This window comes from Melanerpes formicivorus, unplaced genomic scaffold (genome assembly GCF_026170545.1).
Source record: "Melanerpes formicivorus ecotype bairdi unplaced genomic scaffold, bMelFor1.0.p_v2 SCAF_30, whole genome shotgun sequence".
Classification (NCBI taxonomy): domain Eukaryota; kingdom Metazoa; phylum Chordata; class Aves; order Piciformes; family Picidae; genus Melanerpes; species Melanerpes formicivorus.
The window spans coordinates 3,194,527-3,215,641 of record NW_027142382.1 but is presented as its reverse complement, the minus strand read 5'-3'; the positions used below and the strand labels follow the sequence as shown (position 1 = coordinate 3,215,641).

The following is a 21,115-nucleotide window of genomic DNA, read 5'->3' as shown; positions in this document are numbered from 1 at the left end:
GTGAAGAAGTTCCTCCTCATGCTGAGGTGGAACTTCTTGTGCTGTAGTTTATATTCATCACCCCTTGCCCTGTCACAGGGTGCAACTGAGAAGAGGCTGTCCCTTCCCTCTTGACACCCAGCCCTTTAACTGCATTGTTTCCTTTGTGCTAATACTGCATTGCTTTCAAAAAGAAAATATGTGGGGAAGGGGGTGTGAGGAAGTAGGAATAACTAGAGATGAACTTATCACTTCAAGTAGGAAGCTGCATTCAAATTCTGGAAAATTCAGAAGAAATGTTGTTCACTCACTGGCCTTCCTTTGCCTTTCCCCCTGAGCATCCACATGCCTTGCAGTGAAGTTATTATCCAATCTTGCAAGCAGATCTGTGCTGCCCTCGGTAGGAGCAGCCCACCCAAACACTTCAAACAACATGCTCTTTGCATATGACCTAAGTAACTCCCCAAAGGATGGGGTATCTAAGTAGGCACTAAATCACTTCAGCAAACCAAACGGCAAAATTACTGTTAAATAATCATTACAATTAATAAGATTAATGATTGAACTGACCCAGACCCACTCTTTTCATTAAATCCATTGTTAACTCACTGGGGTATGTTCAAGAGAAAAAACCAATCCTATTCTGGTTAGTACTATGTGTGTTTGTACACACCTGAATGGGATCCCAGCCCACTCAAAGGAAATACTACAGCTGTGCAAATGATTCTGGCATGTGCCAGCACTTTTACTGCACAATCTGTCAAATCAAGTTCTTAGCTACCTATGTCCAAACCCAGCACATGTCTCATTTCAGTGTATCTCAGATGGTGAGAGGCATACGAACATATTCTCTGTCCAGTGACATCAGAAGATCTTGGCTGGAGCTGTCAACTGAATGAAAGAAGCAGTAATATCAGGTAGTTCTGGAAACTGGTTAGGGATTCGTTATGACTTATTTTCACTAGAGGCTCTTTGATTGTGTTGAGCCAAGTCTGCCTTTTATACAGTGCTTTAAAATGACCAAGAGAATGCCAGAGCACCAGCACTCTACACAAGCTCACCTGCTGCCTGTTTCTAGTGTGCAACACAGTGTATTAGCCTTGCTTGGTGGGTTGATTGCTCCATCCTGGACCAAGCCTGCCAACCTGCACACTGCACAGCCCAGTCAGAAAACATGTTTGAAAAAAGAAAAAAACTGTTGTTTGTTATCTTTCATAACATTATGGCTTCTTTTCTTTCAAATATCAAAGCACAGACTCACTCTGAATCTGTTTGTACTGTATCACTGATGTCTCCTAGGCCACCTTTGGCCCAAGAGGTATGTAAACCAGGCATTACTTACTAACTGATTAACTAGAGAATTTGGTCACTCCATGCCCCCTGTCTCCAGGCAAGTGTTCATCAGCTATGCAACAGTCACCAGAAGGGACAGAGAAAGCCAGACTGATCTTTCTACAAGGTCAAATTCTCAGTGACTTCAGGAGAAACATAATCCATACAACAAGCCTGGGATAAAAATGCGTGCGTGAAAGTGCAGGATGCATTAAAAATCTCACTTGGAGCCTTAATATCCAAGGTAAAGAGTACAACCCTTCCCCACTTCCAAATGGGCAAAATGACCAGAGTCTGAACACCACTGAAGCCAGGAGTACTTGTGGTACCCCTCAGTAGTTAAAATCTTTCACAGTCTGCGTTTTCCCATGCTGGATCTCAACATTAATATCCCCTCCACAGGAGCTCCTGGATTGTCAATCATCTTCTGCCAGAGGTGCTGCTCTTCCCCTTGAGAATCCATCCAATCAACCTCCTTGCCATTACTGACACCTGGCAAATATAAAAAACAGGAGGCATTTTGCCATATATAGTAAGTGGTTACTTAATGGCCTTGCTCATTGACTCCTAAACTTTGCAAGAGACATGACAAGCACTTTGTGCTACCACCTCTACAAGGACTTCTACTGAAAGCACAGAGAGCACCGGTTAGCCATCAAATGCCACACATGTAATTTAAGGCCTGCTGGGGGGCAGGTAGGAAACCTGACTCCCTTGGGTGGACCCTAAGGTGAGTGGACTCTAGGTGGACCCAGGTGGGCAGGGAAACCTGACCTCCAGGGAAAGGGGTCCCCAGGCCATGTTTATTCCACTCCCATTTCCTGCCTACACTCTGTGTAAGGGGGAGGCATTTGTGCCTCTCTCTCTTGCCTTCACCTCACTGCTTTGCCTGAGAGCTGTTGACCATGCAGCCCTGCCTGCCACATGGTTGGCCTACTTCATGTGGCCAGACCTATCTCCCGTGAATCCATTGCCATCCAGAGAATCCATTGCCATCTGCAGCCTGGTTCTCTGTATACCTCTATCCATCCCCTTCCCCTATATCTCTAACCTTTCTTTCCCTTAAATGTCTTTTTTTTGTTGTTGAAATCACCTTTTTACCTTCCAACTCAGTTTAAGTCTTTTTGTTAATCCTTTTACCTTCCCTGCCCATTTTTTCCCACGGGGGAAAGGGAAGGGGGAGAGGGGGTAATCCCTAAATCCCTACATTCTGTTCCATTGGGTTTTGGCTCTGGGAAACTCAAATGGCTACAACGTAGCCCACGGACAGAAGCACATAAACCTCTCCACTCTGCATCACAAGCAACTTCCTCCTAACAGTGGAGGAATGGATTCATGCTTCTTCCTGAACACACCACTGGCAACAGAAAGGCTGCTGCTGGACAAAAGTAGTCTCTTCCTTCTCACTGAGATGCTAAGAAACACTTCCAAACTACTCCTGGTTCTTCTAGAATGAGCAGAAGTACACAGCTGTGCACTAAATTTTTGTGTCCCGCTCAATGGAGGAAAGAATGAAATCACCTACAGACTACATGATGCCTTCTCTCCCTTTTCAATCTCCCCAAGTTCCCATATACTTTCCATACACTCAGCAAATATTTCTGTCCTTCATATACATAAATCATGCAGGGTGAAGAAGTAGAAGAGCAGAATAAGGAAAGGTATCTTGAGTCAGATGGGATCTTACCATTTCCAGTGCTCAGACGGACACCTCCGAGGAAAATATTACTGGAGAGCGATTCCTTGTCCCACACAGTCAGTTCTAGGCAGATATTGTGCATGTCCCTTGAAGTCAAGCCACTGAAAGCAAAGGTGTGATTCCACTGGGGGTTCACACTCTTCTTTATTATGGGAGTTTTGTGTTTGGTGGCTTTGCTGTCATCTGGGAGTAGGTAGCTGGGTGAAACAGAAAAAGAAAAATGAGTATGTAGATGGGTTGTCACACAATATGCATGAAGATTTATTGTCATGAAGAGGCTGAAATGGGTTCAGGATCCCATCTCCCTACCACTATTAAATTAAGTGTACACCATATCTTGCATTTATGCTCCATCTGTTCTTATAGTTACAATGTCAGTTGTCACCAGCAGAAACTGGAATTAGATCTCCTTGCCTCAAGTTTTGGGTCTTAACCACAAGCTTTTGATGTCAGCGAGACTAAATACACTGAGATTCAAAAAAAGGATGGCTAGAAATGGCTTCTGAAGTCACTCTGTCCAGAGTCCCTCTCAAAGCAGGACAGAAGGGTCTCCAGAAAGAAATGGAAATGAATGATGAGGAAGGATCTTCAGTGGGTTAGCATAATCAGAGTTGCCTAAAGCCCTGTTGAGTGCAGAGTGTTGAGTACAGGTGCTGTAAAGCCCAGCAAGCTCTTGATATTTCATTTTTGATGGGTAACTTCGTTGGTGAAACTGAAACAACTTAATACTCTAGTTGAAAATCAGAGTTGTCCACAGTTTTCCATAGCCTGTACCTTCACCTCCTTCATAAAAACTAACAGAGTAACTATGTGGTTGCAGTAAATACTAAAAAAAGTCACAAATACAAAACAAATCAGACCAGAATTCCTCTGCAGGCCTTCACAGAACAATAAGCATGAGCTAGTTTATTGCAGTGGGCAGTAAATTACCTCTACATCAAATTACCTCAAACTAACAGTGCAGATTAGACCAGCAGCATCTCAACTGCTTCATGGCAACTAGATTATGCATTTGGCCATGACACATGACAAATCAATAGCCCAAGGAAAACAGACTCTGGTTCCACTGTACTGAATAATCCACATCAGCATCAGCAGACACCACACACTTAAGACAGTCCAGAGAATCATTTGCCACACACTGTTACTGCCAACAGAAAATGTTTTCTCCCTGAAGTCTGTTGAAAAGTCCAGATGGGGACAAGCCATGGCGGGATCAGCCAGTCTATTGAAGGGTATAAGCTTAGTGGTAGTTTGAAGCACACTACAAGGCCAAGAATTAAAGCCAGGATGCTTTCTATAATCCTCATTTAGTAACAACACTCAAACTGATTCTAATGAGCTAGGCCATATCTCTACATCAGCAATTCTGAGAGCTAGCATTGAGAGCAAAAACTAGCAAAGAAAAATGTAGCATTTCTAATGCACATTATGAACAATCCAATACAATGAGGCTTGCAGGATGATATTCATCTTGCTCAAACACAAGCATATCCTAAGTGTAACATTTTCTAGTTTATATTTTGACTCTCCAACACAAACCACTACAAGCTGTGGCAGCACATGCAAACGCCTCCCACCCATGTGGAGCCTGGATGGAGGGAAAGCAGAGATGCTTGTGAAAAGGCAGCAAGGGGGAAAGCACCTCCCCAAGGTTGTGGTTGGCTGACACACATGGGCCCTTCTCCCCAACCCCCAGCCACATGTCAGGTGCAGACCCCCCTGTTCTGGGGCAAGCCCAGGCATGTTTAAGCAGAGAACCGATGGAAATCAGTGTATGCCCTTTTTGGCTTTTGGAATATGCTTTCTGGTAATATTTGTGAATGTTCGTAAGAGAAAAATCTTTTATCATTTAATATATTTACTTGAATCAAAATAGCATTGCCAGACACAACGAGTTTTCTCTTTCTGTGACATCCATTAGGAAGAACCTTAGATTGAAGGAGCATGCCAGCTTCTGTAAGTGCTGTTTGCGGTTTTGCAAGGAATCCAAACAGGCTTGTCCCCTCCTGAAAACAAGTTTCTTATTCAGGAGGTAGTCAAGCTATTCCTCTCAGGGGAAAATATACACTGTTTTGATTTCCTGAAAATGTAAATGTCACCATCAGATCAGATATCATCTCCAATGTGAGAGCCCTAATTTACAACTTCTTGCCTCCAGGAATGATGAATATGCACCTACCTCCCTCTGCCAACTCAGTGGAAGTGTTTTCTTTGACCAGGCATTGTATTCTATAACAGCACGCACATTGTTTATGAATGGTTCTGGATCGAGTGGTATTTAAATACAGTTGTGTTTAACCACTGGGACAACTCATACCTCTGCCCTTATTTCACAGTACCCTTCAGTATACTCCTTCAAGGTGACAACTGCTTTTCAGGACTGCTACTCTACACGTACAGATACACTGAAAAAAATGTGGTCAGTCAATATATGAAGCAGCTCAGCAGTTAAAGAAATGGAGATAAGAAACACAGACCCTTTCACAAAAGTGTCAGAAGTGCCTCCTGATTTCACTGCTGTTAAATTCTTTGCTTCTTTGATGAGGACTTCTAATATACCTCCAGATGGCACGTGAGAGTCTCGCTTTTTCCCTTTTTTAAAGCTCTTCTTTCCTATACATAGAAGAGAGTTGTAAAATCATCATCAAAAATTATACAGGCACTGCAAGACTGATTTGGAAATGCAAACTCTCTTGGCTAGATTCTCTTTGTTTTTCTAAATCATTTGCTGCCACAGGATTAAAGTACTTCTTATGAGAAGATTCTCATTCTGTACAGGTAGATAAACTAGTAAGGCAGGGACAGAAAGAATACTCCATATTTGATAAATAATGTGAGCATGTAACTGGCTGGACACAACCAAGTGCCATGTCTGAAGTCCCATCCAAATACTTCATATACATCAAATAATTCATGGATTACTAAAATGAACAGAAAGAATCATAGAGAATGGTCTGGGTTGGAAGGGACCTCCAAAGGTCATCTAGTCCAACCACTCTGTAGCAAGCAGGTACATCATCCACTAGGTCAGGGTGCTCAGACCCCTGTCAAGCCTCGCCTTGAATATCTCTAGGGATTGGGACTCAACCACCTCCCGGGGCAACCAGTTCCAGTGTTCCACCACCCTTGTGGTAAAGAACTTGTTCCTATCATCCAACCTAAATCTACTCTTCTCTAATTTCAAATCATTGCCCCTTGTCCTATCACTACAGGCCTTTGCAAATAGTCCCTCTGCAGCCTTCTTGTAAGTCCCCTTCACTTCAGGTACTGGAAGGTCACTGTTGTGTCTCCCTAGATCCTTCTCTTCTCCAGACTGAACAACTCAGCTCCCTCAGCCTGTCTTCACAGGAGAAGTGTTCCAGCCCCTGATAATTTTTGTGGCCCTCCTCTGGACCTGTTCCATCAGGTCCATGTCCTTCCTGTATTGAGAGCTCCAGAGCTGGATGCAGTACTCCAGGTGAGAGCTGCATGCTCTGTAAGTACTTACCCTCTTCTCAGAATCCACTTCTACCAAGCAGGTCAAGGCAGCCCTATTCCACAAGTAAGATATAAATGCAAAGCTTACAACGCAGGCATACACTGCATGTGTTCCATGTGCATGGATGCAGTGCTCTTGCAAAACCATGACAAAGGGCTGCTTTTGAACTACTGCTTTTGAACAGCAGCACGAGGACACATGTATTTGCTGCTGCTATATATCTAAGAGGCTTATTAGCAGGATCCTTTGCTCTGTGATCCACCTAGCAACCCCCCGACTGCATTCTGTGCTCCCTTACATAGCTTTCACCTTGCTGCAGCTCCTCCTGCTTTCCTCTGTGCCTAACTCTGCCTTTTTCATGCTGTCTACCCAATGAGATTGTTCAAAAAAGGATTGGACGTGGCACTTGAAGCCATGGTTTAGCTAATCATGAGGTGTTGGGTGATAGGTTGGACTTGATGATCTCTGGGGTCTTTTCCAGCCTTACTGATTCTATGATTCTATGATCATATAACTGATTCAGATTGAAAACATTGGGAAAAAAGACATATGTTTAAAAAATTCTTTTTCAGCCAACAACTGGCTTTTATGGAGAGCAAACTTTGGAAATACTGCTAGCAGAGGGAATGTGATCTGTGAAAGAAAGAAAGAAAAAGAATACATCTGGCAAATCCTAGTGCTAACAAGCACTACTGACACTAAGACCTGTGTCTGGAACATCCATGTACTCTCAGGTGCTACCCTGTGATTGCTGTCCTTTCAGGTAACTGCCGTTCCTCATGCTACTACAATGCAGAGAGTTGGTAACTGTTTCCCCCTGTTCATTGTTGATGAAAGTAGCGGCTTTCCCTAAAGAATTCAAGTAACATTTTACAGGACTGAATTACAGCAGCACTTCAGTAAAACTGAGTAGAGGTAAATCAGCATGAAAAAGAAGAGCGAATGTGAGAGGCTTGGTAAGCTTAAGGATAAGGAAGCGAGAACTACTCAGTGAAGTCTGTTACTTTGATCAGCTGTACACTGAATTTAACTAGCTGAACAAAGAACCCACAGACTGTGATGTAGACAATATATTTCTATGTGGCTGTCCTCAACCAGGTTATAGAACGTCTGGATTTTTTTTTTATTAGGTTACAGCCATGCATCAACACTTAACTGCTCAATCCTCTTCCCTTTTCTCCCTTCAAGTTCAGTGTAAGAGAAGAGGATGCAGCAGGAGAAATACAGGATTCAAAATGTCCAGATAAAGACAACTAATGTGTTTAAGTGTGATTTCAATCTGCAGCAATACCATGACTTCACCCTGGGCTAGGGCTCTTAACATTCAGAGGGATGTTAGCACATGTAGCCATGAAAGCCTGCGGTACCTTGAAACTGCCCTAGAGGAAGCATTAGGTTTCTGTCAGCAGGAATGTAACGTAAAACAACTGTGAGTTCTCCTTTATATTGAAGTCCAACATCTGTTGTAACCTCCACCTGAAAAGTAAAAAAGAAAGAAAAAAAGAAAATAAAAATAAACACAAACAAGCAAACAAGGCAGAAGTCCAGTTAGGGTTAACCATTCACCTTCTCCTTTTGATTTTGGTATACCAATATAGGGTTTGAAACGCTTCTTAAACATATTAAGACACACTAGCCCACTTTCAGATCATCAGGTAGTGCAGACTGAATGCAATCCCATTTTAGGAAACATTCTGAGCTAGGAAATGCAAGTTTGCAGAAGAATAAAGCCATGTGGCATTAGAGGCTGTTCAGTGAACACACACAGGAGAGAAAGATCTAGCATGAACAAAACATGGTTGGAAGAAACATTTAATATCATGGAGTCTGACTGTCACCCAACAACCATAAATGAAGAGGGCAAATAGAGGAAAAAAACCAACTCTCAACCTTATTTCTGGACATATAAACTGTAGCTAATTTAAGCTGACATCCATAGTTTCATAGTTTCATTCAGGGTTGGAAGGGACCACAAGGATCATCTAGTTCCAACCCCCCTGCCATGGGCAGGGAGCCCCCCTGCCATGGGCAGCCCTTATATCCCCCAATCAGGAATTAAAACATGTAATTGATTTCATATACTTGAGAAGAGTCATTCCTGAGTCACTCTTGGAATGAAAGTGGGGGGAACCAAAGTGAGAGAAGAGAGCAGACTCCAGCTCTGAAAAAGTGCTTGAAAATCTTTTCTGCACAGCTGCTATTTCTGCATCCTTATGTTCTATAAATGTTTGAATCTTGCCCAGAAGGAATTCATTCAGCGCTCTTCAGAGCATCCTTGTTAGAAGAACATTAGGCCTTCACTGATGTGTGCTGAAATTCCATTCACACTGTAAAAAGTTGGAAAGTACATTTTAAGATCAGCAGATGCAACTGTATTTGGTTTGGCTGAGCTAGGTTTAACTCTCCCCAGAGCATCTTTCCAGTGCTGTGTTTTGCAGGGCTGTAGCTGTGCGTTGATGACACAGCAGTGGTTTGGCTACTGTGGAGGCAAGCAACAAGGCTGTGTTTTTCCAGCATCTTCCCCCCAAACAGAAGGCTGAGGATGGGCAAGTTCTTGAGAGGGGACACAGCCAAGCCAGCTACCCCAAACTGACCAAAGAGGCATTCCATGCCATATGACATCAGCTCAGCTATATAAGCTAAGTGAAAGAAGGAAGTGTGGGGACATTTGTTGATGGTGTCTATCCTCTGGAGCAACCTCTATGTGTATTGAAGCCCTGCCCCCTGGGAAGTGACCAAGCATCATCTGCTGATGGAGAGTAAAGAATAACACCTTTGTTTGCTCTTGCTTCTGTGCATGACCTTTGCTCTTGCTTTTCATCTTACTAAATTTCTTCTATCATGGCTCACAGGCCTTTGGTTCTATTTTCCCTCTCCCCCACCCTTCTAAGGAGGGGAGTGATAAGCAGTTTTGATGGGCATCTGACCCTCAACCAAACCACCACAGCAACACAGAGAAAGCATATTATGCCAGTTCAAACTGACTTCTAGACAAATAAAGAGCAGTGAAAAAAGAAACCTTCTACATTTACATTTGAGATCAAGTCTATGAAATACTCAGGCATATGTTGACCTTGCTCACCAATGTTGACTCATGGAGGCAGGACTACTCAGATGCTCACATTTCTGTACTTGCTTCTGTGTTTATGTTTGTGTATAAATCTTCCTCAAGATGGACAAAGCAGACGTATAAAGGAAGAGAACCCTGGAGTGCTGAGAAACACACACCAAGGTACCACACGAGCCTTTAATCGAATGTCTGATCAGTGACAGTACCTCTTTGAAGTGTTTCCTGACTGCTCAGGTAGGTCAGAATTCTTTTATCAAGAGAAAATAGAGCCAAGAAAACCCCACCAGAGGTACATACGGTGATGTGCACATTCGTGGTGATACGCCTTCAATGTTATAACTCAAGGCTAAAGCACTAACCATGTTTGGTGGGGTCAAGTCTGCACACAAGTATGGGATAGGGGGAAAACCTGTTCTGGTGATAACAGCATGGCCCTTTGGTGACTTTGAAGCACTTTTACAGCAACATAGAATCTGAGAAAATGGTTCTGCCTCCACCACTGTCTGATGCCAGTTATTCCAAGAGAGGTCAAAAGAAAACTTGTAGTATGTGGCTGCGGAATAATTTGCACACTACCTGAATCTTATCAGTCAGATCACTCAACTATGCAAGTTTTGGATCAAGTTTCCCATGAAGGCAGTGAAGGTTAGTTTTTCTGTTCCAGCAGTGGGCAAGTGGTGGTTTAAGTACAAGAGGGATGAGGAGGTGCTGGAACATGTCCAGAGAAGGGCCACAAGGATGATCAGAGGGCTGGAGCACCTCTCCTATGAGGACAGACTGAAGGAGTTGGGGCTGTTCAGTCTGCAGAAGAGAAGGCTCCGAGGTGACCTCATTGTGGCCTTCCAGTATCTGAAGGGGGCCTACAGGAAGGCTGGGGAAGGACTTCTCAGGATCTCAGGTAGTGATAGGACTAGGGGGAATGGAATGAAGCTGGAGGTGGGGAGATTCAGGCTGGATGTGAGGAGGAGGTTCTTCACCATGAGAGTGGTGAAACCCTGGAATGGGTTGTCCAGGGAGGTGCTCGAGGCCCCGTCCCTGGAGGTGTTTAAGCCCAGGCTGGATGAGGCTCTGGCCAGCCTGATCTAGTGTGGGGTGTCCCTGCCCATGGCAGGAGGGTTGGAACTAGATGATCCTTGTGGTCCCTTCCAACCCTGAATGATACTATGATACTATGATCAGGAACAATTTCTTAACCTCCTCACATATAACATGTCTCTAGACTCTGCCCCTGTTTAATCACAGAACTGTTTGCTTTTTCTGATACAACCACAGTCCTCTTGAAAACAGACATTCAATCCTTCTAGAAGGAACAGATCTTAAACCTCCAACCTTTACACTAAAGCAGCTCAATGATTCACATTAGAACAAATAAAGCACTGCAATAAAGCCTGGGAAATGTTTCACTGCCATTCCTATCTCTATCAGGCAGATCATACAGGAGGACAGCATGTAATTTGCATGCCTATTAACCTGGGCCTTCTTTAAACCTAAAATGCAATACTTGATTACTTTCTTTTTAATGCCGTCTTTGCAGATCAAAAATCTGAGTAGAATTTTAACTTTAGAAACAATATTTGTAACAATTTGGGAGGCAGACAACACCAATTCTGTGTTTGCTTTCTTTGGTAAAATAGAAACATAATTTGTAACAATTTGGGAGGCAGACAACACCAATTCTGTGTTTGCTTTCTTTGGTAAAATAGAAACATTATTGGTAACAATTTGGGAGGCAGACAACACCAATTCTGTGTTTGCTTTCTTTGGTAAAAAACAAAAATGAAAATAATTTTAATGGGTTTGGAAACAGTCAGACAATGTCTTCCAGCTGGAATGGCCAAAAAGCCTCATGTTTTTTCCCTGAGAGGACAGATTCATGTCTGCCTCAGGTCTTTTTTTCCCCCCACTTTTATGATAAAAAGAAGCCACCCATACACACACAAATCCCAAGAGATTGAAGTGGGATGACAGAGAGACTGCAGCTCAGTTTCAGATCAACATTGCCTACAAACTGAAAGCAAACCAAATGCTAGATGTGTACCATATTGTTTTAAACCAGTAAGACTGAAAAAGAGAGACATTTGACACCAGGTAGTAGACTTTTCTTCTACTTCAAGTGCAGACCCAACAAAAACAACCTACATAGCAAGCTTGTAAGGACATAGTGATGGCTGAAATGCATTTGCCATTACTAGCCACTTTCCCTTCCCTGTCTTACCTTGTCTGGAACATGAAGGAAGAGCTGGTGATTACCCTTAATAACAAAGCTGAACTGTTAAACTGAGTGTGCAAATGTTCAAAGGGAAAAAAAAAAAGCAAACAACCCCCCCCCACTCCCCCCCCCCAACACATTTCCCTGTGTATCTTCTGGCAAAATAGTTGCTAAAGTACAATTTTATCATTTGTGACAGTTTGGATGTAAGCCTCACAAAGGGCTACGCTGAGAATTACATAGCAAGTTGATTCACCCCCCACTGGAAAGACACAAGTTGAACATTCCCAAATAGTCACACTATTTACTTAAAAATAATAAACACAGGGCAAACAAATCATCTGAGTCTATTTCCACCTCACTTGCAGTAAACCTTGAAGTTTTCTGCAGCAAGAAAAATACACTTTCTGAAATGGCAATCTAAACCTCTGGAATTTCTGGGGATTCTAGTTGCTGCAGGAGCAATCAAGGCAGAAGCCTTTAATCCTTTATCTCACAACACCTCTTTGAACCTCATTAAAAAACAAACACCTTTGCCAAAGCTGGGGGGTGCCCTAGACACAGAAGTCAGCTTATCCTTAGCTAAGTACAACACAAGTCCTGTTTCACAGACCAATTAATCTGCCTACTGAGAATCCTTATCCTCTGCCTTCCTAGCTAAAGTGAGATTAGCAAGTCATTTTGTCACAGCTCAAAAGTGTGAAGCACTTTGAAGGAAAAGACAATTTTAAAAGAGATGTGTTTCTTTAATGAACTCTCCAGACTTTATTAACTCTAATGGGTAGGGAGGTGGTACAAATGTCCTTTGGGTAAGTGCTATTTAAAAAATAAAATAAAATAAAAATCATCAATTTCTTTACTGGACCATTTCTCCACTGCAGTTTATTACAGGAGGAACTCATAAATTCTTTGAGGTATGGGGGTTTTGTCTAAGTAGCCAATTATGTGTAAAGTTTTCATCAAAGACATTAAACCCAGTCTGTTTTGATTGAATAAAGAACCAAGATATTCTTTTTCTTCCCATAATAAGACACTTACAAAGCCACCAATTTATAAACTCATTCCAAAGGAAAAATAGCTAAGCCTTGCTAAATTTGCTTCAGGACACTTTGGCCAGCCCCTGGAAACTGTTACCTTGGGCTGGAGCACAAACCACTCATCGCCCTGATTTTCGAAGTTCCAGGAGTCGAATGGAATTTCCACCTCCCCAAGGAAGCTGTTGTGTCCAAATCTGTCATAGTGCCAGACAGAAAGCTGGAGGGTCCTGGTCTCTAGCTGTGTGTGACTGATGACATACTACCAACAGAAAAAAGAGAAGAAAAAAAACCACAAACCTCTTAGAATAAGCATAAATAATAGTTTCCATGGAGCCTTTTACAGCTCTAGCTCAATTTCACGAAGCCCACAGCAGTTAACAAATGAAGCATAAAAGAAAGATTTATTTTCTTTGCAAACAAGGTCTATCTAGCTAGAAAGCTTATAATGTTAAGCCTCTCTTTTTTGTTCATATTTTTTTAAGCATGCATGCAATGCTAATTTATGTTACTACCATGATTGATTTTTTTCCCACTACCATGATGGGGTTTTTCCACTGCTCTTTACTGGACATTTATGTTTACAAAGGAAATTACAATGCTTAAAATCATGATCCTGCTAATTCCTTTTAAGTTTATGTAACGGAAGCAGACCAACAACAAAGTTCAGCTTGTAAGAAGAAATCCCAACTTCTTCACCCCCGAAGAAAGTCTGTGTACACTATTTTCTAGAAAGCATGTCCTCTTTTCCTTTTTAATTGTATCTTTGCAACTTCTGAACAATTGCTCTGAACACAAGCAAAAATACATCTGCAAAGCATTCAGCAAGTGCTTCAGTCTTCATAACCATTGTTGGGTTTGAAAGCTGTTAAAAAACTTCTCTGAAGAAACATCACATTCTAGCAAATCCACAGAAAATTACAAACATCTGGGATTCTAGCTCTGCACACTGCTTTTAGGAAAAAGCCCATTAATTCCCTGAAATTCACCCTGCTCCCAGTGTTAGCTGAGGAGACCCAGAAGTTTTCTTTTGTGCATTAAGAACGATGCCTGGACGCATACATACGTCCTCCAGAAGCTGAAACAGCCAAGCGAACAGTTGGCGAGCCACACCAGTAGGCTGTTCGCGTATAGATATATCCACAATGCGTAACCCCAGATGCCAACGGTTCCACTCTGAGATGTCATATTTAGCGGCAGTGAAATAAAAGTCAGGCTGGGAATCACAGAATGTTAGGGTTTGGATGGGACCTTGAAAGGTCATCTAGTCCAACCCCCCTGCCAGAGCAGGATCACCTAGAGTAGCTCACACAGGACCGTGTCCTGTGGGTGGGTTTTGAATGTCTCCAGAGAAGGAGACTCCACAAGCTCCTTGGACAGCCTGTTTAAGGGCTCTGTCACACTCACAGTGAAAAGTTTTTTTCCTTATGTTGACATGGAACCTCCTATGCTCCAGTTTGCACCCATTGCCCCTTGTCCTGTCATTGTACATCACTGAGAAGAGCCTGGCTCCATCTTCCTGACGCTCATCCTTCACATCTTTATAAACATTAATGAGGTCACACCTTGATCTCCACTACTCCAGGCTAAAGTGCCCCAGCTCCCTCAGCCTTTCCTCATAAGGGAGATGTTTCACTCCCTTTGTCATCTTTGCGGCTCTGTGCTGGACTCTTTCAAGCATTCCCTGTCCTTCTTGAACTGGTGGGCCCAGATGTAGCCTCACCAGGGCAGATTAAAGGGGGATGAGAACCTCTCTCAACCTGCTAATCACAGCCCTTCTAATACACTCCAGGGAAGACAGACAGATTTAATTATTATTCTTTTCCAAAGGTAACAATGGTTCTGACAGATGCAGCTCTTGCTTACCTACTCACAATTCAAGTAAGCTCCCTTAGTTACAATTCACGTTTTAGCAAGCTGCCAGGTCCTGTCCTCACTGAGTTCCCAGCTAGCAGACTTGCTTAGTGCTATATTCCTTGCTAAATAGAGTCCAACACCTCTGTTTTCCAGTTCAGGCAAGCCTTAACTTTACTGTAGGCCATAAAAAATTGAAGCTATGCAAGACACTCTCCCTTGGCAAGCAACCTGGTCAGACTAAGTGTGTTTAAGTCTGCAAAATGGTTTTGTAGCCAGGTTAACCCAAGTGTACTGGCCAGGGAACATCTGTGAGCCTCTATTATAAGAAATTTTAAATGTCACTGAGAAGCTGTAGAGTTTCTGGCTTCCTGACAGCCAGCTGGGATAACTCTCATCACTCGATGAGGAAGGGGAAATCACTAGGGGCCATGTTGTCAGGGTGCCAGCCTGGCACTGAACTAGGTAGAAACTCTGCCATTCCCACCTGTACCAGAGCTAAGGATGAGAATAAGCAGCTGATGAGGAGCTCAGCCTCTATAGTGAAGGTGGGTAAAAGGCAAGAAAGGAAGAAGCCTGCCTGCTCTGCTCCACCAGCCCTCAAGGAAGCAATCTGTTATCTTTTGTAGCAGAATACAAAGTCCACCACAGCTTTTTAGGAAGGTGGGTTGTGAAGCTGTTGTTGGCGTTTTCTTATTGAAGTCAGTTCTGCTTTAATTAAAAAAAAATAAAGCCTCCAGAGAAATTCATCTTTCACTGAAAAGAAATTATCTGCTCTTCAAAATCACTTAGATGGGAAATTTTTATCTAGCTGCATTTCAGCATCAGTTGCTAACTTGAGGGCTTACTAAATCTTTAAGATGCTTCTAACATCTCTGACCTTAGGTTAGACAGGAACATCAGCAGCTTTGAAAGAGATCTATGGAACCTAATTGAAGTTTTACCTATAAAGGAGAAAACCAAACAAAAACACTCCCTGAAGGCGGGAAGCCAGAAATTGCAACCCATAGGATTAGTACGCAGCTTTGCTTAAATACATTCCTTTTGAGGCATCTCTTCCAAATTCTAATCTCCATACTGGAAAGACTTACAGAAAACACCTATGAGCACAAGCCTAACATTGATCACAGCATGAGAGAGAGGCAGTGTTCTCACCTTCAGCGTTTCATTAAATTCAGGATTGGTGCTGTTGCTTTTGATTTTGGTCTTGCGTTTACTTTGGCGAGACTTATCCGGCAGAAGGTATGCTTTGACATACCTGCAGATCAAGTAGGAAATTATTAGCAAGGAATAAAAATGACCAGTTTGAGCAAGGACTTGACATGCTGCATCAGCTACATAGAAGAGAAAATTAATGCACACAGTGTAAGCAATGAACACATGTAAGAGAGCTATGGGAAGGCATGGTCTTTATGCACAAAGAGAGCAATGATGCTCAGATAGGATCAGAATAACAAAAGGCAAAGCTAAATCCCTTTAGTCTTCCTCAGAAATGCAGAAAGCTTTCCTAAGACTTCCCCTTTTGTAATATATTATTATTAACTGGTTACATATTGTGGTAGTTTTAAGCTATGCCTGGAAAGTTTTCCACAGATCTTGAACAGAAAGTGATAGAACGTAAATAAATTACCATCAGATGTAAAAAGGAAAATAATGATAAAGTCTAAATAATCCCCTTGCTCTGAAAACCAACATAAAGTTAGCTTGGTAAATTAACTCTCTCTCTTTTCGACTTCCTTCACTCTGGCAGATACTAGCTGGCTTTTGATTAGCAGTTGCTGACCTTGGCTGTGTTCTTTGCTGTGGTTAAGTGCTAACAGCAACTCTCTGCTCTTCTTTCTTTTGTCCCTTGTACAGGGGGGAAGGGAGCAGGGCGGGGGAAGCTATTAGTACCCCTGGTTTTGTCCAGGGGGGTTCTTGTGTGGTGTATAAATTTTGTCTGCATATAAACATAAATATATTTTTGTATATTTTGTGCATATTCATTGCATTTCATATTTCCAGATTGTCATTGGGCTTGTAAATACAGCTTCATTTGCTTTCAACTGAGCTAGTCTGGCAATTGTATGTTGGGGGAAAATTTCAACCCACCACACATATGCAAACACATACACTGAAAATACAAGAGAATGAGAAACCTTGCACACAGTAGGATTTCACATGAGTACACATGCTAATTATTATTTATTGATGACAGAATTTACCTATTATGCTGAAAACTAGAATAAGCTCAGAAAACATGGTCCTAGCAAAGTGAATGTATGCATGAACAAAACCAAAGTTATCTCTATCCCTCCCTCCAAACAAAACACTCTCTTCATATACTTAGTTATGATTCTAGAAGTAAGAAATCAATTCAGCCTTCCTATTCCTTCATATGCTTTGCCCTTTTGCAGAGGTGGCTATCAAGCAGGTTGATAATTTCAGTAACCTTATTGTTTCTCCAAAGAAGGCACGTGTTGCTCTAAGAAATAAATTGAAAATGCATTTTCCACAGGGAATCCAAACTGATCCTCATCAAAACACTAGCAACTGGATCCTGTGAGTTCTCAGGCTCATATCACAGCTCTAAGCTACATCACTGCACATGATCTCGTTGACAAGAGCCTAGCAGAACCTTAAAGGAAATTCTTCTCTGTGCTTACGGATCAGTCCTTTGCTTCTTCTCATCTGCAACTGCCAGGTTTCTGCAACTTTTCACCAGGATGCTGAGGGCACCTGTTTTGTAGCTATAATTGACGTTGAGAAGGATTTCGCCGCTGACCTTCACGTTGCCATAGTCACCAGTTTCACTATATACACTCAGCATGCTGTTAATGCTAGTCTGGAGGAGACAGAAAAGGGCTTAAAGAAATTGCACATATCCAGAATCTGGGTGCTTTTTTTCATAGTCACAGCTTTGCAATATTTTCACACTTGTTAGGACTTGATATGAAAACAGATATATTATGGAACAGAAATACCACTTTCCTCTGTTTGGTGTAAAAGGGAATAAGAACTATAATTAACTACAGTTTAAATGTCTACACCATTGATGCTTTACTATGCAGGACCCAAAACCTTCTTATAATCATGATTAAATCTAAGTTGCCATTGTTCAGATCATACATGAACTGAAAGAGCACACAGGGTACATAAATTGTGAGCTCACATAAGTTCCAAACAGCAAAAAAGAATCACCTTTCTGGCTCAGCTGTCCACCTGAATTTTACCAAGTCTCATAAGACAACTGTCAATGAAACCACTGGAAAAAAGTTAATAAAGATGCTTCCCATAATGGAGACAGTAGAATCACAAAATGATTTGGGTTGCAAGGGAACATCAAAGGTCATCTAGTCCAAACCCCCTGCAGTCAGCAGGGATATCCTCCATTAGATCAGGTTGCTCAGAGCCTTGTCAAGCTTCACCTTGAATATCTCCAGGGATGGGCCTCAACTAGCTCCCTGGGCAACCTGTTTCAGTGTTCCACCACCCTCATGGTGAAGAAAAGCACATTTGTTTAAAGCAACACCTGCTTTTCATTAGTAATCCTAAAACTATGAGCAAAGTTTTGTACCCACCATGGCACCATTTTTTCCAGAGAGAAAAAGTTCTAGCAACAACCCCAAAACCTTTCCACTGCAGCATAACATCACCCCCAAAACTCTTTTTTTCCCCACTCATACCATACAGAGTATTTCTATGAGGATGTCATAGTATCACAGTATCAGTCAGGGTTGGAAGGGACCACAAGGATCATCTAGTTCCAGCCCCCCTGCCATGGGCAGGGACACCCCACACTAGATAAGCCACATCCAGCCTGGTCTTAAACACCTCCAGGGATGAGGCCTCAACCACCTCCCTGGACAAACCATTCCAGGGCTTCACCACTCTCATGGTGAAGAACTTCCTCCTCACATCCAGTCTGAATCTCCCCACCTCCAGCTTCATTCCATTCCTCCAGCTTCATTCCATTAATGTCCTCTTCCAGTGGGTTACAACTAGGAAACAGCTAAGTGTTTTTAAAGAAAATCAAAGCAATTTGCACGCTGCCAGAGCCAAAGACATCTGAGAAATCTAGTGGATGTTTTCTTTTTAGTCATTGAGCAAGACTCCTTAAAAACATGTATAACCATCTAAATCCTTGCAAGACACACAGGTATAGTCTTCAACACCAAGGGAGAAAAGAGAGAGAAACATTAAAAGTAAGCTAGAGAGGATTCAGGAGCACTCACAGTATCACCATCTGTTTCAGGCACGTTTAAATACGTCCATTTTCTGTCAGAGCCCTCTGGGGAGTTCTTTAAAGATTGCAGTGTAAAAGATCAAGAGAAAAAGCATTAGATAGATGGAATAAGCAAGAATAACTGCAGTGATAAATCTTTACCTGTATATAGACAGGTAAAGGGAATTTGCATTTCAAAGCCATAGGAAGCAAGAAAGAAAAACTGATCACCACATCAGAAAGAACCCCACTCTTTTCCATATAGTTCAAGTACTGAAGGACACATGGCTCACGGTAGTATCTGCTGTATCAAAATAAACAAATTAGATTTTAGAACACTAACTCAGAACACCTCCTTTGTCCTGCTGGTGACACTTGATACATTACTAATATTCCTGGAGCTAAATTCCTGCCTTTCCCATTTACGTATCTCCACCTCTGGCATACATGGAAATGGGTACCCTTGGACACTGTCCTACACAAACAGGTGGCCTCTGACTGCAGCAAACAATTTCTGAATTGCTTACAAACTACAAATGTAGTAGAAGTATTCAATGTACTTTTTCCCCCCCTCCATGTATGAGAGAGAAGTGTATGTTAAATGCAATGTCCTTAAGAAATAGACTAATTTTCCAGGAGGAATGTGGAACCTCATTTTTGTACCTCACTAATAATTAGATTTGCTTTCATTACATATTATCCCTGCAATAAGGCAATGGAACAATTCAGTCCTACTGATGTGACAGGTCTTGACAATGAATTAGTACCTCCAGGAGAGGAATCAGTGAAGCATGGAGGGAAAACTAAATACATAGTTCATGTATTAGCTTTGAGAGAGCACAATGAAAAATACTTCAGTGCTGAAGTACAGTTTCTGTTCACTTTGCATTTTTGATCCTTCATATTACCAGTTGATTTCAAGAATCTTTACCCTTTAAGATATTTCTACTATTAGCTCATGTGTTTATTGTCAGAGTACTCATATTGCACTTTAAATTCTCATATCAAAAACTAAAAAGAATAAAAACTCCATATAGTTAGGGTCTACTGTTCATCAATACATTATTTCAAGTGTGACTTAATAGTGCACAGATGTTTAACATGAAAAAAATCCATACAGTGCACAAGGCTCAAAGGCTTACCATAAGCAGAGGAAAGGCAAAAATAAGAGAAGGGGGATGTTAATAACTAGAAACACTCAAGGGGAATGAAAAAAACCTCACAAAATTCCCTAAAATTGACCTGCTCTTGCAGGGAGAAGCAGCTTGCTGTCTGCAGCTTTGCCATTCAGATAGCACGCAGTGACATTAAAAATCACATCATGGCGCATACCGAGAAACAAGAGCATTGAGATGTGAGATTATCTCAGGCCTGCAGCACAAGAAAAGCGGTGCCCTGCTTTAAGAGAAAGGTCAAAGGGAAATCTACAGCAAAGGACAAACCCCAAAGCAGAGGCAGAGTGCTGCCTGCAGCACACAGAGGAAAGGCTCTCCAAATGCAGTCAGCACTTCGGCACCTGCAAGCCTCATATCAGTATTCAGAAGAAACAAAACAAATTCTGTCTGTGAAATCCATGGGACCAGCAAGCATTGGAAACAATGAGTCATAGTCAGCTTTGGGTAAGTGGGTCTAATGAGATCAGTCTCCTCATTTGCTCAAGTCTGATTTGATGTGAAGTGCCACACATCTCTGTTGTGTCTGTTTCAGTGAACTACACAATTCAGAAGGAAAAAGGGTCTGGACATGGCCAGATCCAAGATACAAAAATTGCTCTATGATGGCAATTTTCTCAGCCCATTCTCCTCTGCAGGTAAGCTAAACCTGGATTCAAGCAATTCCATCTCCTTGGGATCAAGAATCTACATGGGTATTCCTGGGGCTCTTCTTGCATGGGGACTAATGGGGATGCAGTCTGGAAAGGACAGTTCATTGGTTAACAATGGACCAAATTCCCTTTTAGAATACAAACTCCTTATCCCTCTTCATTCTTTTCAACTTTTTCATCTTCTACCTGGAATTTGTTGCAGTTTTCTGGTACTGTTAGGCACCAGTCATGAAGAAGAGCAGCCAGAGAGGCCTCCACAACTCTGCTGAAGATGCCATTGGTTGCCCACATTCTAAATGTCAGATTCCACAAATGAGGTTCACAGAAGGTAGGCATCAATCAGACAAGGTAAAGGCTATTTCTATCATCTGTTTTCTTTCCCAGTGAATATCAAACTGCAAAAGGCAATTTTGTTGCCTCTCAAGTGC

At 42.1% G+C, this 21,115-nt stretch overlaps 1 protein-coding gene across 3 annotated transcripts in view; it reads right to left on the bottom strand.

The window, feature by feature from the left end:
* The window catches only part of SYTL5 (synaptotagmin like 5), a 102,469-nt gene continuing 81,354 nt past the window's right edge, over positions 1-21,115 (bottom strand). For all 3 annotated transcript variants that reach the window (XM_068155068.1, XM_068155071.1, XM_068155072.1), the window contains 8 exons: positions 18,873-18,938; positions 17,304-17,482; positions 15,814-15,916; positions 12,905-13,066; positions 7,859-7,967; positions 5,491-5,626; positions 2,999-3,207; positions 1-1,803 (listed from right to left, as the gene is read on the bottom strand). In XM_068155068.1, coding sequence (XP_068011169.1) covers positions 1,661-1,803; positions 2,999-3,207; positions 5,491-5,626; positions 7,859-7,967; positions 12,905-13,066; positions 15,814-15,916; positions 17,304-17,482; positions 18,873-18,938 — 1,107 coding nt within the window. In that variant the 3' untranslated portion in view covers positions 1-1,660. The remainder of the gene's footprint in view (positions 1,804-2,998; positions 3,208-5,490; positions 5,627-7,858; positions 7,968-12,904; positions 13,067-15,813; positions 15,917-17,303; positions 17,483-18,872; positions 18,939-21,115) is intronic.